The 18,576-nt window shown below is 50.0% G+C and overlaps 1 protein-coding gene across 23 annotated transcripts in view; it reads left to right on the top strand.

Annotated features, from left to right (window-relative positions):
• LOC142847804 (protocadherin gamma-C4) overlaps positions 1-18,576 on the top strand; it is a 191,244-nt gene that overhangs the window by 161,083 nt on the left and 11,585 nt on the right. For 20 of the 23 annotated variants that reach the window (XM_075968885.1, XM_075968887.1, XM_075968888.1 and 17 more), the window contains exon 2: positions 13,920-13,978. In XM_075968885.1, coding sequence (XP_075825000.1) covers positions 13,920-13,978 — 59 coding nt within the window. Of the gene's footprint in view, positions 1-4,057; positions 7,005-8,389; positions 11,088-13,919; positions 13,979-18,576 lie in introns of those variants that run through there. The other 3 variants (XM_075968876.1, XM_075968875.1, XM_075968899.1) reach the window with 3 other exon arrangements.

The following is an 18,576-nucleotide window of genomic DNA, read 5'->3' as shown; positions in this document are numbered from 1 at the left end:
AGTTATTATTACCACTATTAGTACTTCTTTGTCCAAAAGCTTGAGCTCACTTTGGAAATGAGCAAATATGAAGACAGACCAAGCTGGCAAAGAAGGGCACATAGAAAGCCTGAGGAAGGGTGACGGCCACATGGAAGAGGATGTTCTTCTATCAGCTTAGGAGCAACTACAATATTCTCAAACCTGAGTGACCCTTAGAATCACCCAAGGGCCTTCCAAAAATTCCTATGCACAGACCACACCTCACATCCGGCAAAGCGCAGCTTCTGGGTCTGGGAGAGGCCCAGATGATTCTACTGTGCAGACGTGTGGCTGAAGACATTTACCCTAGAACCTGGCAGCCATCATTTATTGTTTGAAGCAGAGGGTCACTGTTATTCTTAGGTTCACAGAACTGAGTGCCAAAGCCAACTTTATTGAACCAAGCCTAAATAAAAACAAAAATGCTATCATGTTACTTTCTGGCTTTAAATTTTAAAATATTAAATAGAACAACTCTAGAAGAGTTGTATGCAAGGCATACTATGGTATTTCAGTTATCTACAGAGACAGCCCTCCTAAATCATTAGCATCTAGGATTTGTGTCTGTCTGTCTGTCTGTCTGTCTGTCTGTCTGTCTAAGTAGCCCAGACTGATTCTTCTGTCCCCACCTCCTGAGTACTAGGATCACAGGAACGGTATCTTTGGGGCAGCACAAATATAGTTCAGAATTAAACTATGGTAATAGTTTCCTCAGTTTAGGGTAGATGCATATACAAAAAGACCGAGTTGTTTTCTTTAAATAGGTGAATTGCATGGAATTTCAATTATATTTCAATAAAGCTATTTCTTGAAGCCTAGAAGTAAAGCAGCTGAAGCGAAGGCTCAGTAGTTAAGAGCACTTACTGCTTTTGCAGAGGACCTGGTTTGGGTTTCCACTCACAGCACACATACCATGCAGCTGACAGGTTCTCATAACTACAGTTCCAAGGCATCTGAAGTCCCCTGATAGCTTGGGCACCTGCATGCATGTGGCGCATATTAACTCATGCAGGCATGCACACATATGCTCATAAATAAACAGAACCCTTAAAAATAAAACCCAGCAGAAGAGCCAGACATAGTAGCACACACCTTTAACCTCAACATTTGTGAAGGCGGATGCAGGTAGAGCTCTATAGTTCAAACCCATCCTGGTGGAGCATCATAAATTCCAGGAGAGGCAAAGCTACATAGTGAAACCCTGTCTCAAACAAACAAACAAACAAACAGGAAAAAAACTAGAAGTAGGAGAATCCTGTACCTGGCATAAAAGATCAAATCAAAGATATGTAGAATTGGGCTTTATGATGCTCCAATTCTAATAAACAGACTGTTTTAGTGTGAACTTGCAATACCATGTAATACTACATATACTGTTCTTTCAGCTTTAGATAATATCTTTTCCAATCTGAACTTCAAGTCCTGCATCAAGAAATAAATACAGGGGCTGGAGAGATGACCCAGTGGTTAAGAGCATTGGCTGCTCTTACAGAGGACCCAGGCTCAATTCCCAGCACCCACGTGGCAACTCACAACTATCTGTAACTCCAGTTGCAGGGGATTCGACGGACACCCTCACACAGACATACATGCAGACAAAACACCAATGCAATAAAATAAAAAAATTAAAGGAAATAAATATAATACCTACTTTGTAGATCTTTAAGCAGTATTTGTTGAGGTAATAATAACATGAATATTTATGGTATATAATTATCTCCATGTGCTAAACACTGTAAAGGTTGAAAAGTCACTCTCGTCTTATGGTACACATGATACCAGAGGAAATAGGCATTAAAAAAAAAGACAATGGATTGGGGCATGGTTATATGCGCCTGTATTTGCAGCAGTTGAGAAGCAGATCTCTGAGTTCAAGGCCAACCAGGCAGGTCATAGTAAGGCCCTGTCTCGGGGTTACTACTGCTGGGAATGAAACACTATGACCAAAGCAACTTGGGGTTGATAAAGATTAAGCTTCCACATCACAGTTCATCATCAATGGAAGTCAAGACAGGAACTCAAGCAGAGCAAGAACCTGGAGGCAGGAGGCCATGGAGGGTAGGTGCTTACGGGCTTATTCCCCAAGGTTTGCTCAGCCAGCCCAGGGATGGCCCCACCTACAATGGGCTGGGCCCTCTGCCGTCAATCACTAAGAAAATGCCCTGCAGGCTTGCCTACAGCCTTACTTATGGAGGCATTTTCTCAGTTGTGGCTCCCTCCTCTGTGAGGACTCTAGCTTGGGTCAAGTGCCATAAAACTCAGCCAGCACGGACCCTGCTAAAGGAAGAAAGGGAGGAAGGCAGGTGATGCACTTTAAACGCTGTAGGAAAGGGAAGGGCAAAGGAGAAGGAGCACCAAGTCAGCCTGGGGAAGACAAGGTTTTATAGAAGAGGGTGGCGGTGGCTTGAGTGATGAGCTAAAGGTTGAACTGTCAGAAAATGGGGGCCAAGGGGGGACTTTCTAGGAAATTCCATGCAAAGAGATCAAGGTGGTTCATTACCGCTGAACAGTGAAGTGTGTGAAGCGGTCTGCAGGGATAATCACGTAAAGCAAGTGGTAGGTTTAGATCCTGAATAACCTGGGGGTCATCAGAGTGTTGGTGGTAATTGCTTTACTTTTTGATCCCATATAAAATAATCTTTGCAGGAAAACTGACTCTTCAAAGCTGGTCTCTAATAAAGCCACCACCACACATGCGTGTGCGCGCGCACACACACACACACACACAGTGCCATTGGCAGTTTTCTTTTTCTGGAGATTATTCTGACAGTCATAAGAGGAATAGATGGGAGACATTAGGGTTGGAGTCAGAGACCAGTTAAACAGCTATAATGATATTTGAGGCTATTGATAGATGCTGGACCCAGCACCAAGGCCGTGCAGATGGGGCAAGTGACTGCACAAAGTCTTCAGGCTTGTTGATGGGCATAAGAAACCAAGGACAGGAATAAGTCAAGGGTGGAAACTCCCCACCCCCACCCCCAGACAACTGGATAGATGATTCACTGATAGTGGATTCTGACATCAGCACTTCTGTGGACCAGGCTGATTCATTCAAACCACCATTGTCCCCATGGGAGGAGGCATAGCAGCTTTGTTTTTGTTTTGTATTTCTGGTATCAGGGTCTTGTTTCTTTTTATATAAGAACACAGAATAGCCAGATCTATGAGATTTCAATGTTGGTTGCTGGCCTCCGTACAGTCAACAAGATGATGGTGGGGCAGGGACGATGTATGGGGATGAGAACACTTCTGTCTGCTGCTGGTGTGGTAGCTATTGGTGATCTAGGCAAGGATTTGGATGGATTAACAGACCTCATACTTAGATCTGTCTTTCTCTGGCATGTTTGCTGTCAGAGTACAGCTTTCAGGGGGCCGTGATGTAAAATTGTGCTGTTTCTGAGCTTGTGGGCAGATAGTAGGCAGGCGAAGAGGTCTGAATGAGGGTGGGGGTGGGGTGAGATTAAGTCCCCGGCTACAAGAGGTCCCCTGGGGCTAAGTGAAAGGCTTGTTCTTTTGAAACGGTCTCTGTTGGTAATTAACAACACATCACGAATGCTGTGGTGTCAAATAAAGAGGATTTGTAGGCACAACGTTGGTGGTAGCTGATCTCTATCATTCAAGAAAGCTGTTCAGTCTGTGAACATTAGCATTCTGCCAGGTAATGAGATCTACTCCCAGACACTGATTCTTACAGTTTTGGACCGGCTCCCAATTCTGGCTTCCCCCACCTACTTCCATACTGTCCTTGAAATCAGTGAGTAGCTTCCTGTTGTAGCAAATGTCTGAATAAGGTTTGGTTTCTGCTGTGCCTTCTGTTACAATATAAAACGTGTGCCGTATATATTCAATTGCTTTCATTAACGTGTAAGCCTCTCTGCAAACAGAGGTAAGCCGGGGAGGAGCAGAATTTTGAGAATATGCAGTGCTTCTTATAGGCTGTTGCTTTAATACGACCAGCCCGAGCTACTCATTTAGAATATTGGTTGATGACAACACTGGCTTGAACAAAGTGACCAGTCTCCAATAGCCACTCGTTTTCCAGGGCTGCAGGTTGCTAGGGCTCAGGAGGTAGCTGTTTTCCCCGCGAAAAGGGGCGGGGTGTATCGATGTGTTGGGGGGGAAATACATACATGTTTTCTGCCTCTCCATGATGGTAGCGATCCTCGGACATAAACGCGAGTTGAGCAGGAGGAAGGTCGAAAGAAACGTTGGTATTTATTACATTTGGGGGTTTGTTTTTTTGGTGTGTGTGTTTCCTCCCAATGCTGCGACGCATTAACCCTGCTGCTATTGGGATATTCTCTGCTCAGCCTATTGGCTGAGCCCAGGAGCTGCTGCTTGCCAATCGGATAGTGAAAGGCAGACAAATCTACCCCGCCACCAGCAAAAAACGGCGCGTAACCCTTACTGCGCCGGCGGAGCCGCGCCAGACCTGGCGCGGGGAAGGGAGATAGGTGTCACCAGCTGCTGTGGCTGTTAGGGGCGGGTCAGCTTCTTTGGCTTCTCCGGACCAAGTAGAGCATTAGCGGACGGCAGCAATGCCCAGCAAGGTGAGAAGCTGGGTAGAAATTTGGTGGGGGGCTACCCTTTTGTTCCTCTTTTGCCACCTGGGCTACGTTTGTGGGCAGATTCGCTACCCGGTCCCAGAGGAGTCACAGGAAGGGACTTTTGTAGGGAATGTCGCCCAAGATTTTCTGCTGGATATAGAGAGTCTATCAGCTCGCAGGCTGCAGGTCGCTGGAGAGGTGAACCAAAGACACTTTCGTGTGGATTTGGACAGCGGAGCCCTGCTCATCAAAAATCCAATCGATCGAGAGGCACTGTGTGGGCTCAGTGCCAGCTGCATCGTGCCCCTGGAGTTTGTAACCGAAGGGCCTTTGGAAATGTACCGAGCAGAGGTTGAGATCGTAGATGTGAATGATCACGCCCCCCGATTTCCGCGGCAGCAGTTGGACTTGGAAATCGGGGAAGCAGCTCCGCCAGGACAGCGTTTCCCCTTGGAAAAGGCTCAGGATGCAGATGTGGGGAGCAATTCCATTAGCAGCTACAGACTAAGCTCCAATGAACACTTTGCCCTGGATGTCAAGAAGCGCAGCGACGGCAGCTTGGTCCCAGAGCTTCTTCTGGAGAAGCCTTTGGATCGTGAGAAGCAATCGGACTACCGCCTGGTGCTAACTGCTGTGGATGGAGGGAACCCCCCTAGATCTGGCACCGCGGAGCTCCGGGTGTCAGTGCTGGATGTGAATGACAACGCCCCAGCCTTCCAGCAATCCAGTTACAGGATCAGCGTGTTGGAGAGTGCGCCAGCGGGCATGGTGCTCATTCAGCTCAATGCCTCTGACCCAGACTTGGGACCTAGTGGTAACGTCACCTTTTCTTTCAGTGGTCACACCCCTGATCGGGTGAGAAACCTCTTTAGCCTTCATCCCACGACTGGAAAGCTTACCCTTCAGGGGCCTCTAGACTTTGAGAGTGAGAATTACTATGAATTTGATGTGAGGGCTCGTGATGGGGGTTCTCCAGCCATGGAGCAACATTGCAGCCTTAGGGTGGATCTCCTAGATGTAAATGACAATGCCCCCCACATCACAGTGACCTCAGAGCTGGGAACTCTACCAGAGAGTGCAGAACCTGGCACTGTGGTGGCTCTCATCAGTGTGCAGGACCCTGACTCTGGGTCAAATGGAGATGTGAGCCTCCGCATCCCTGACCACTTACCATTCGCCCTCAAGTCTGCCTTCAGGAACCAGTTCTCCCTCGTGACAGCTGGACCCTTGGATCGAGAGGCTAGGTCTAGTTATGACATCATGGTTACTGCTTCTGATGCTGGGAACCCTCCCCTGAGTACCCACAGGACTATTTTCCTCAATATTTCAGATGTGAATGATAACCCACCCTCATTCTTCCAGAGGTCACATGAGGTATTCGTTCCCGAGAACAATCGCCCAGGGGACCTGCTTTGCTCTCTTGCAGCCTCTGACCCTGACTCTGGCTTAAACGCACTAATCTCATACTCTCTTTTAGAGCCCAGAAATCGAGACGTGTCAGCTTCTTCCTTCATTTCTTTGAACCCCCAGACAGGAGCTGTTCACGCGACTAGATCATTTGACTACGAGCAGACCCAGACACTGCAGTTTGAGGTGCAGGCCAGGGACAGGGGCAGCCCGCCACTCAGCAGCACAGTCACAGTGCGCCTGTTTGTGCTGGACCTCAATGACAACGCCCCAGCCGTGCTGCGCCCTCGGGCCAGGCCTGGTTCCTTATGTCCACAAGCACTGCCCCCATCAGTTGGTGCTGGGCACCTAGTCACAAAGGTGACAGCTGTGGACTTGGATTCAGGTTACAATGCCTGGGTTTCCTATCAGCTCCTGGAAGCCCCGGATCCCAGCCTCTTTGCCGTCTCCAGATATGCTGGGGAAGTACGAACAGCTGTTCCCATCCCAGCTGACCTCCCACCCCAGAAGCTGGTCATTGTGGTGAAGGACAGTGGTAGCCCACCTCTCTCTACCTCTGTTACTCTCCTGGTGTCTTTAGAGGAAGACACCCATCCAGTTGTCCCCGATCTTCGAGAATCGTCAGCTCCCAGAGAAGGAGAATCCCGTCTAACCCTCTACTTGGCTGTGTCCTTAGTGGCAATCTGCTTTGTCTCCTTTGGTTCTTTCGTGGCACTGCTCTCTAAGTGTCTTCGCGGGGCTGCCTGTGGAGTGACATGCTTTCCTGCTGGCACCTGTGCCTGTCTCAGCAGATCTCGGAGGAGGGAGGGGCTTCCTCCTTCCAATGGGATCCTCCGAATCCAGCTCGGGTCGGAAGATCCTATCAAGTTTGTTGATGTGGGAGGCCACTCTCATGGCTGTACACCATTGGCTTCCGCACCCACTCGGAGTGACAGCTTCATGATGGTGAAGTCACCCAGTGCACCTATGGCAGGGGAGCCTGTGCGCCCAAGCTGTCCACCCTCTGATCTTCTCTATGGGCTCGAGGTGAGACCTTTGCAGGCTCAGCCAATGCTTGGGGGTTATTGTGATCCAGACATGTGGCTGGGCCAATTGCCAGAGAGTCCTGGCCTCTCTGGAAGAGCCCACAGTCATGTCACCATTTTTGTGAGTATTAACTGTGTTGTAAATGCTGTGCTCTACAAGTGTCTGAGTTGATTAATGATTGGAACTTGGGGGTGGGTAATGCCCATAGCTTGGAACTTGGGGTGAGTAATGTCCACATTGGAGAGTAAGAAATAAATTAACTGGTTATCAAGACCCAAGCTGTCGTGGCAGCGTGCTGATGGAGCATAGGGGCACTGAAGTGTCGTGCACAGGTGTGGGCTGGGCCAGGAAATCACCTAAACCCAGCACTTCTTCCTCTGTTCTCGTGAGAATGAGAGGATTATGTTCTGGAGAACGTTACCTCTGGGTTACCACTTCCAACTGGTCTGATGGTAGACTATAAAAACCTTTGCCCCACATTGTCTGGTACCCTCTAGCCTAATGTGAAGGGAACTGTTTGTTTGAAAAGATAGCAGAGTCCGAAAAAGAAAAAAAAGTGCCAAGGGAGGAGAGTGGTGCAGATCAAAGTGGTAGCAGAGGATCTTTCTCGGGGACCCCTGATAGTCCCCACTGGGGTGCTGAACTACATACGGTAAACTGGGAACAGGGCTGGGGTGAGGGGTGCATCTGTTACCTCCTAGTGAGAGCAGTAGGTGAAGTCACTCAGTGTCAGAAAATCATTCACAGTTAAAGAATTCACAAAGACAGACATTCTGGAAATCTTTAGGGAAGGTTTTGAATTCACTGAAACCATAAAGCCCAGAGGCCATGTCTGGCCTCTGGTCACCCTCCAAAGTAGCCTAGATCTGCCTATAGTGTTCCCTATCCCATAAACTGTGGTGCTCTGTTCATGTTCTGAGTTTAGGGCTTCCGGAAAGCTAAGTCCTTTAGCCACCCACAGACACGGCTGGGGAGCAGGACAAGACTTTGGAAGGTTCTGACAAAGCGTTAGGAGTATTTAGCAGGATGACAGCAGTGGGGTGGGGGGACCCCATGTGGACTTTGCATCTCCACAAGGACAAATTTTTGCTGGTTCAGCCAAACAGTGGAAGCTTCTGAAGTCCTGCAGGAAGTTGCTGGGACAGAACGCTAAGGAGTTTTGTACCATTTTAATCTTCCCCGTTGAGCACCATCTGAGCCGCCAAACTTCACTGCCAAGGGGGCTGAACCAACCTGCGGAGCGAGTGAGTGGGGAGGCAGGAGGCTTCTGTGACACAGATTTTTCAGCAACGGTTCCCAAGGTTTCCAGGGCTGAGGAGACTTTATAATTGGTTGAGAGCAGACAGACGTTTTGACCAATCAAACTTAGAGCTGAGGTGGGAGATCTGCTCTTCCGGCCTGCCTCTCCTCCTCCAGTTCCCTAGCTCCACTTACATTTAACTCCCCTCCCCCACCCACCCCCGCCAGTTGGTGACTAAGAAAGGCTGCAGGCAGGCAAACCTCAGAGCAGTTTTTAAGAGACTGGAAGGAGACATAAGAGACTTCAGCTCCTGCATTCCAAGCGCTTGGTTTACCTTGGAGACAGGACAGCACAGTTACTCTCCACGAAGGGACTTCTGGGTCATGGGAGCTATGGCATCCCCACAGCTCGCTGGGAAATGGCAAGTGCTGTCTGTGTTGTCCTTGTGCTGCTGTGGCTGGGTGGCTGGGCAGCTCCGTTATTCAGTGGTGGAGGAGTCTGAGCCGGGGACTTTGGTGGGGAACGTGGCTCAGGATCTGGGCTTAAAGGTGACAGATCTGTTGAGCCGCAGGCTGCGATTGGGCTCTGAGGAGAATGGGCGCTATTTTTCCCTGAGCTTGACGAGTGGGGCTTTGGCAGTGAATCTAAAGATTGACCGAGAGAGCCTGTGTGGCGCCAGCACTAGCTGCCTGCTGCCTGTCCAGGTAGTGACTGAACACCCCCTGGAGCTCATTCGTGTAGAGGTAGAGATCCTGGATCTCAATGACAACTCTCCCAGCTTTGCCACTCCTGAACGAGAGATGCGAATCTCAGAATCTGCTGCACCAGGAGCCAGATTCCCACTGGATAGTGCTCAGGACCCAGACGTGGGCACCAACACTGTGAGCTTTTATACTCTAAGCCCCAACAGTCACTTCTCTCTGAACGTGAAGACCCTAAAGGACGGGAAGCTATTCCCAGAGCTAGTGCTAGAGCAGCAGCTAGACCGTGAAGCCCAGGCAAGGCATCAGCTGGTGCTCACTGCTGTGGATGGGGGAACCCCAGCCCGCTCAGGGACCAGCCTTATCTCTGTCATTGTGCTGGATGTCAATGATAATGCTCCAACCTTCCAGTCCTCAGTTCTACGAGTGGGACTCCCAGAGAACACACCCCCAGGTACACTACTGCTCCGTCTCAATGCCTCTGATCCAGACGAGGGCACCAATGGCCAGCTAGACTACTCTTTTGGAGACCACACATCTGAAGCAGTAAAGAATCTCTTTGGCTTGGATCCTAGCAGTGGGGCCATCCATGTGTTGGGTCCAGTAGATTTTGAGGAGTCGAATTTCTATGAAATCCATGCAAGAGCCAGAGACCAGGGGCAGCCAGCCATGGAGGGCCACTGTGTGATTCAAGTGGATGTAGGGGATGCTAACGACAATCCCCCTGAGGTGCTCCTGGCATCTTTGGTCAACCCTGTCCTAGAGAGCACCCCAGTGGGCACAGTAGTGGGGCTGTTTAATGTGCGGGATCGAGACTCAGGTAGAAATGGAGAGGTGAAGCTGGCTATATCTCCAGACCTGCCATTTCAGATCAGGCCTTCTGAAAACCACTACTCCCTGCTAACCAGCCAGCCTTTGGACCGAGAAACCACACCCCATTATATCATCGACCTGCGGGCCAGTGATGCTGGATCACCTCCCCTACACACACATCTCACCATCAGGCTGAACATTTCCGATGTTAATGACAACGCGCCCCAGTTCAGCCAACAGCTCTACACTGCTTATATCTCAGAAAACCGGCCGCCAGGCTCTCTCCTCTGTACTGTGGCTGCCTCAGATCCAGACACGGGGGATAATGCCCACCTCACCTATTCTATTGTAGGAAGTCAAATTCAGGGAGCCCCGGCCTCCTCTTTTGTGTATGTCAACCCTGAGGATGGACGAGTCTTTGCCCAGCGGACCTTTGACTATGAATTGCTACAGATGCTGCGAATTGTGGTGGGGGTCCGAGATTCCGGCTCTCCCCCACTGCACGCGAACACATCTCTCCACGTGTTTGTCCTTGACCAGAACGATAACGCCCCAGCTGTGCTGCACCCACGACCTGGCAGGGAGCTCTCGGCCCCCCAACGTCTCCCTCGCTCTGCTCCTGCGGGTTCCTTGGTCACCAAGGTGACAGCTGTGGATGCTGATGCGGGTCACAATGCGTGGCTCTCTTACTCTCTGTCACCACAGTCCACATCCCCTGGACTGTTCCTTGTGTCTGCACACTCTGGTGAGGTGCGCACTGCCCGGGCCTTATCGGAGGAAGACTCTGACAGCCAGCAGGTGGTGGTCCTGGTGAGGGACAATGGTGACCCTTCCCTGTCCTCCACAGCAACAGTACTGCTGCTTCTGGAGGATGAGGATGCAGAGGAAATGCCTAAATCCAGCGACTTCCTCACACACCCTCCTGAGCGCTCGGACCTCACCCTTTACCTTATAGTGGCTCTGGCAACTGTCAGTCTCTTATCCTTAGTTACCTTCACTTTCATGTCAGCTAAGTGTCTGAGGGGACGTGAAGATGGGGACCGGGGTGGGGGCCAGTGTTGCAGGGGCCAGGACTCACCCTCCAGGGAGTTCTATAAGCAGTCTAGCCCCAACCTGCAGGTGAGTGCCGATGGCACGCTAAAGTATATGGAGGTGACCCTGCGGCCCACAGACTCTCAGAGCCATTGCTACAGGACGTGCTTTTCACCGGCCTCCGACGGCAGTGACTTCACTTTCCTCAGGCCCCTCAGCGTTCAGCAGCCCTCAGCCCTGGCGCTGGAACCTGAGGTCTTGCGTTCCCGTTCTAGTACGCTGAGGGAGCGGAGCCAGGTGAGGGCTGGGTGCTCCATGCGACCCTCGGGGACGGGGCACGTCGGGGAAGCTGCCCGGTCCACCTAAGGGTCTTTGATCCTGTGCTCTGTTTGTACTGAGCTGGCTGCATTTGAACATGGACAATCGGAGTGGTCGAGTCAGAGGTGGGGTTTTGAGCATCCGGGGGTGGTGGTGTTTATGGGTGGAGAGAAGGGGGCTAAACTCCTGTCCCCACTACAGAAAAGGCTGGAGCCCCGCACAGGTACTGGTGAATTCACACTGACCTGACAGATGCTGGGGTCCCGCATGGAGGTCACCACCGACCCACGCTGCCAACCTCCTTGGCGCCGGCTCCAGTGCTATCTGTCACTCTTGAGGCTTTCTGCTCGGTTTCTCCCTACGCTCACGATTCGTGACGTCATCGTTTAACTTCAACTCTACTTATTCCAGCTCTAGCCAACCACTGCGGCCGCCAGGTGTTCGGCTTGGGCCGACTGGTTGTCCTCGGTGCTGATCACACCCATGCGCCGCCCCTTCCCTCCCCAACTAGCCCCTCGGGTCTCTCCGGAAGCGCACGCGGTTAACTAATACCTGGTGAGGTTCCCAGGTCGCTCCTGCCCGGGATAAAGTCAGGACTCAGGAATTTCTCTCCAGCCCTCCCACCACGCCCCGCCCCCGCAGACGGGATTACCTCCGCCCCTAATGTCCTGAGGCAGGAGTGACGCTGGCCCTCTGGGGTGGAACCTGCTAGGCCCCAGGTCTGGCGTGCCCTGGGGCTCTGTACTGAGTCCTTCACTCTCAGTACCTGTGCCCCTCTTAAAATACAAGGCCTTGGTTGGGCAATAAGCAGTCCTAGGACTGCAGGCTTGGGACCCCAGTAGCGACCCTTTCCTCCCCCTGCTCTGGCGATTCAAAACTAGGCTTTGGCTCCGTCGTAAATGTGCCCAGAGATCTGGGGTCAGGATTTGAGGAGGATTGATCAGAGTGCCTGAGACTCTTGACAAATCTTCCCTCCTCTGACTGATGGGAAACCACAGCTCCTGCCATGCCAGAGGTAGCCCTAAAGTCGGGGGAAACAGAAATGGTAAAAGCATGTCTCCACAAACAAAGAAGCTTTTATTCAAAAAGTCTGTCCATTCTCCTCCACCCTGCCTCTGCTGTATGGAGTTTATAGTTTTGAAAGATCTCCAGATACTTCTGATAGTTGCTTGAGAGGCCCTACTACACACCTCCCTAAAGAGCCAGAAGCACTCGGGAAGCAGAGGCAGGAGGACCTCTGTTGAGTCTGACTGATCAACAGAGAGAATTCCAGGACAGCCAGGGCTCTACAAAGTGACCCTGTCTTGAAAAATAAAACAAAATAGAAACAAACAAAAGAACCAGAATATTTCATGTGCCCTCCTATGTTCCTGGATTGTTATTAGCCCAACGGTAATTACTTTGGCAGAAGTCAAGCAAGTCGCTCAAATTAGGAATAAATGATATAAAGAGTCTAACCCAGGTCTGTTGGAATTCAGTGTATGCTTTGAACTGCTTGGCACTTGAAGTTTATAGAGCTGGACAAGAGATGGTTGGCCTCTGTTAGGATGAGACCGGATGGAGGGATGGGGTGCTTTCCTCCTTAGGACCTCAAATGCGGCAGAAAGGCTTTGGAGCTCCCCTTTCTCTGCAGCCCTCGCTGAACAAACTTGCTCCTGCTCTTTCCACGGGGTGTAGAGTTTTGCTAGGCTTCCTGTCTGATCACAATCCTGCACCCTCACGCACCTTCTGTAGTCAAAGGGGACAGTGGTTAAGGGTCTGCACCCTTCTCTATGGCAGCCCCGGACCGGGTGCTCACGGCACCCGATGCACCTTCTGGGTTCCACTCACACCGCTGTCACTTGGGAGTCTCAGTGTGAGTCACTGGCAAGTCCCGGGTCTTCCTTCTCCCCAGTGTAATGAGAGATGCTCACACTCTCTTCTCCTGGGAGCCTGGGTGAGAATTAATTACCAGTCCGTCCCAGGAACTGGGAGAGACTTGACTGTAGGAGACTGTGTGGTGGGGTGATACCACATCCCCTGAAGAACCCGCGGAACTCGGAAATTAAGCGATGGCCAGCAGGGCCCTGCACATCTAGCTGGGCGCGAGAGGGCTGCAGCTGGGGACTTGGAAGGCTCTTCTCGGAGACCGTAGAATGTGGTTCCTCAGAACTCCATCCCAGCCATTTCCTCTGCCTTGGACAGAGCTGCCTTGTTCTATCTCCTTGGTCACGGGCCATTGTATGGCATGAAGTTCTGGGGGTGAGAGGCATCCTGGGGCTTGGATGCCCTATAAAGGCCCAGGCTGGCATGACTCCTAAATTAATAATGTATTTAGCTGTGGGAAGAGGTCTTTGAGAGCGAGGGCCTGGAGGAGGTGCCACTTCGCAGCTTGGCACGACAAGGGTTACCCAGAGCAGCAGCCATCTTGCTACAGCCGCTGCTTTGTTCCCAGCCGAGGAACTGAATGGCTCCTTTCTAGGGCTGGTGGATTTTAAAAGCCTTTCTGCTATTTGAGGAGGGGGCGCTTTGCCGCACTTTCCCCCCAGCTCCACAGAAGACACTTTGAGTCCTTGAATTTTGGCTCAGATGTTCTGAGTCTGGGACAGGAAAAAAAGGGATCCATTTCTTCAGCAAAGAAATATGTGCTTATTCACAGTGATCCTAAGAAATACTTTGTTAGTCTCTGGGTTGGTTCTCCCCACCCCCACCTTTGGGAGATGTGCCTACCCTCCCCCATCTTATCCCCTTTCCTTCTTCCTTTGCTCGCTCCCCACCCCCATCCCCAGGGATCCGTAGCCTCTCACCACTCTCCCTCTGTTTTCTCCACAGCAAGCCCCGCCCAACACCGACTGGCGTTTCTCTCAAGCCCAGAGACCCGGCACAAGCGGGTAGGTGACAAAATCTCCAGCCCACCCTCTTCTCTGCGGCATTTTCTCGGTGATGACGTGGGAGGAGATGAGGGGAGGGCTCGGTATTTTCTACAAATGGCTTCTTCCCTCATTTCATGATTTCAAGGAGGCTTTTGTGTCTTGGGTGCTGCTATACAGACCCACAGGAAAAAGAGATGACTACTCCAACCTATTTTGGAAGCAAAATTCACCCACTCACCCTCTTCCTTCTCCCAGTCACAAGCACATTTTTCTATCTCCTGAAGGCTCCTTAGGACCCAGGGATAGACGGGTGGGGGTGGGGTGAGGAGGGTTTTCTGTACCCATCCATTGTTTACATTCTTCTCTCTGGGTCGAGCCTGGCTCTAGCCTGACCTGCGACTGGAGCATAGGAAATGGGGCAAGAGAAAAGCAGGCTGTTCCCAGTCAGAACCTGGAGGAAAATGAAGAGAGAGAGAGAGAGAGAGAGAGAGAGAGAGAGAGAGAGAGAGAGAGCGAGAGAGAGAGAGCGCTGTGGAAAAAGGAAACCACACAGCTGGATACAGTCTCATGACAACAGAAGAAACAGGAAGCTGTCCTAGGGCTCCCTCACCCTGCTTCTCCAGCTGCCTCCTGACCCCACACTTGTCCTGCCCTGTCTGCTTACCAGATTTTATCTCTGCCTCCTCTTTCCAGCCCACACCCTCCCCAAAGTCTCCATCTCAGTTTGAGGTCTCCGCCTCTCCCTTTCTCCATCTCTGACACCTGTGTCACCTTGCCCTGGTCTGCGCCTTTCCTGTACTGTGCCTGCCATAGCACGGTGCTCAATACAATTAGAAGGAAAGACACATTAACTCTTCCTAGTGCCAGACTGTTTTTCCTTTCTCTCTGTCCCTTGTTCTCTTTTGTTTCTCTCCCGTTCCAATTATTTCCTGCGGCGCTGTGGCCTTCTATCTGTGTTCCATCCTCCTCTTTCTCTCTTTCCGTTTCCCTTCTGTTCTAAGGCTCACTGTGTCATTCAGTCTCCGTGTCTATTCTGTTTCTCATTCAGAGTCTCTCTCTCTCTCTCTCTCTCTCTCTCTCTCTCTCTCTCTCTCTCTCTCTCTCTCATACACACACACACAATCCCTGTCCCTCATTTCTCATTTCTTGGCATTTGTGGGCAAGCTGGCACCCAGATGCCTCCTTCTCCCGCCCCCCACACTTGGAGCCTTTGATAGCTGCCCTCCACCACTCCCCCTCCCACCCTGGCTGCCCCAGCTGCTCTTTTCAGTCGGGTATAAATTCCTGCTGAGACAGGAACCCCCTATGGGGGTGGGGAGGAGGGTGGACTTCAGCAGAAAGACCTTCAGTTGGTCTGAGGGGCATGGGATGGGATCTGGGCCATCCTGCTAGGCAGAAGCCAGGAGCTGAGAAGAATTGGTTCAGGGAGGGAAGCAGGGCTTGCCTTGCTCCCTTTCTATGTTTGTCCAACATGCTAAGATGGTGAGTTTTGGGGCTTTCATTCTGCTTCTTCCTCAGGGGCCAAGCCCTAGCTACAAGAATCCAGAAGCCCTAAGTACAAATTCCAGCTCCTAGGCATGCGCAGGCTTGTCTGCAGCGTCAGGAATGCAAAGAACTTCCTAGAAGGCCCCTAAAAGACAGCCAGAAAAAAAAGGCTGGGGCTGCTGTTGCCCCTGCTTTGACCCGAGCTGTTTCCTTTTTCCTTGCTGGCGTTGCCAGCTTTTTGTAGGTTGTTCTCATACTCATTCACTGAGTTTTTATTGAGCATTTACTATGTGCCAGGCACTGTGCTAACATGCAGACACCCATCGAAACTCTAAAGTTTCCAGTCCAATCGAGGAAAGAAAATGGACAACAATCACACTAAACAAACAAACACACACACAAAAATGTCTAGTTACAAAATCCTTGAAGTTCATGGAAGAAGAGGGTGAGTGGAATAGGGAAGAGGAGATTAGGAAACGCTTCCAGGAAGGTGACGTTTGAGTTGCAGCAGCTTTGAGGCATGTTGTGCAATAATGCTCCTTCACCCTGGCCAGCCAAGACCCTGGCCCTGAAGCCACAGTTGTTGCTAATCTTGGAAGCCCCAACAGTTGCTTCTCATATACCCCTGGGGAGCATCTTTTCCCCTGCCGCAGGTCCCTCTCATCAATGAGAGGCCCAGAGACCATGGCAGAGCTCTTAGGGAGATGACAAAGCTCAGGAGACTCCCCCTCCCATAGCTAATTTGTTGCAGTTGGGACATTTTTTACTCCGCCCCAAAGTGGCCACGATACAACAAAAGCAGGGTGTAATCCAGAGGCTCCAGCTTCCCTCCTTCATTTAGCCCTCAGCGAGGTGGGATAGGTAGAGATGGCCCCCAACCTCAGGAGCTGGCAGTGTGCTGAGTGTTGGGAAGGGCAGCCTGCCATGGGGATCTGACCTAGTCAGAGAGCAGAAAGACACCAGAAGACAATGAGGTGGGGAAATCTGAAGGATGAGTGCAAGTCAACCAGCTGAAGATAAGGAAGAAAATTCCTTCCTTCCGTAACCCAGGGCGAACTTTAAGGCAACACTAGTAGGCACACTGCCCAGACAAAAGGGCAAGAGTCACATTCCAAAGTTCTTTGCTAGTTGATGCTTCTCCTTCCCACACTGTGCCTTCTCCGGCCATCCTTCTGGCCTCTGGTCCCAGCACAATGACTGTTCCAAGCCTTGAGCCCAAAAAGCTATTTCTCTCTTCCGGGCTGTAACCTGGGCTGTGCCTTGCTCTACAGCTGGTTACAGAGTCTCCGGTGCCAACCACCTTGTTCTCCTTTGTGTTCACATTATATTCTTCTCCAACCTGGGAGTCCTTCCATTCCTCCACTGAGACACTGTCCCCCACCCCACCCCACCCCACTGTCTCTTAGATTGGGCAGTTCTTCAACAAACAACAGCTTTCTCCCCGCTCCTCATAAAATAGTACATTCTCAGGGCTGGAGAGTTGGCTCGGGCTCAGAGGTTGAGAGTCCTTGCTACTCTGCCAGAGGCCAGAGTTCAGTTCCCAGAACATATATTTGAGCAGCTCAAGAGAGATAGAAAAATAGGAGATATAGAAAAAAAGAGAAACTTCCCCATAATCTAAGAAGAAGTATTAACATTTTTTGTTTTTGTTTTCGAGACAAGGTTTCTCTGTGTAGCCTTGGCTGTCCTAGAACTCACTCTGTAAACCAGGCTGACCTCAGACTCACAGAGATCCACATGCCTCTGCCTCCCAAGTGCTGGGATTAAAGGCGTGTGACATCACTGCCCAGCTGCTGACTTTTTAGTATAGAAAAAAAAAGTATAGATATGAAAATAGAATGTGCTGACGCTCTCAGGCCCTGCCATTCAGCCCTGACTCTGTGCCTTCTCTGGTGCTGCTGAGATCCCCACACTGTGCCCCCTTGGATTATTTCTCAAAACCCAAACATTACAGAATTTCATCTGGGATTTTATGGTCTTTTTTTTTTCTTCCAATCAGATGTGCTGGTGAATGTCTTTAATCTCAGTACTCTGGAGGCCGAGGCAGGCAGATCTCTGTAGGTTTAAGGCCAGCCTGGTCTACATAGTGAGTTCCAGGATAACCAAGGCTACATAGAGACTGTGTCTAGAAAAAAAAGAAAAAAAATTTAAAATATATGTATATTTAAGTCAGGCAGTGGTGGTGCACATCTTTAATCCCAGCATTTGGGAGAGTGAGACTAGTGGATCTCTGTGAGTGTGAGGCCAGCCTGAGGTCTGCAAAGAGAGTTTCAGGACAGCCAAGAATACACAGAGAAACCATGTCTCAAAAAACCAATATATGTATGTGTGTGTATTATATATATGTTATATATATATATATACATATATATATATATATATATGCATTTGGTTTGGTGTCTCCTAAGTCTCTTAATCCTTTTTAGTATAAATGTTCCTTTTCCACCATTTTTATCTTTTGGCTGCAATTTATTCGTTGAGTCATTAACATACTCATTATGTATCTTTCTAAGCATTTTTATTTCTATAGTCAAGCTGCATATATAAGCTTCTTTTTTAAAGTCTGACAAACTTGTTCACAATGAGAATTTTCATTACCAGTCAACTGTTATATTCTTACCATTTTTTAAAAATAGGAATTGAAAAAAAAAACTAAAAAATTAAATAGGAATTGAGGTCATCTTTCCGGTATTACTGAAGCCTATTTTTTCTTCCTTATAACATGTCAGAAGAATTCCTCCATATCAGTAGAAACTCTTCAGAAGCCTTTTAAGTGTTGCATAATAGCACCTCATGTGGATAGATATGGATATTTTCAGGGCTAATAGATTCTTGCTATGCTAACAAACATTCCTTCATATTTTAGCATGATTAAGCACAGACTGTTGTCAGTGCGGCTTTCCCTGGCTTCTCACGTTTTCTGAGCTTAACGCAGGGAATATTTTATCGCAGCACAGCCCATATATGCCCCTCCCAGCCTCCACACACAGGGATAGCCAGAATACATGGGTGCTTGGGAAATGGGCTCTTAAACACAGTCCACCTCCTTCATGTTTACTTTTGTCTCCAAATCTTGGGAAAGCCCCCTGAATCTGCTCCTAGGGATCCAGGGGCGCCTTGTTGAAGCCAAG

Source organism: Microtus pennsylvanicus, chromosome 4, assembly GCF_037038515.1.
Source record: "Microtus pennsylvanicus isolate mMicPen1 chromosome 4, mMicPen1.hap1, whole genome shotgun sequence".
NCBI classification, from domain to species: Eukaryota; Metazoa; Chordata; class Mammalia; order Rodentia; family Cricetidae; genus Microtus; species Microtus pennsylvanicus.
Note: the sequence above shows the minus strand (reverse complement) of the source record. Positions and strands in the feature narration are given on the sequence as shown.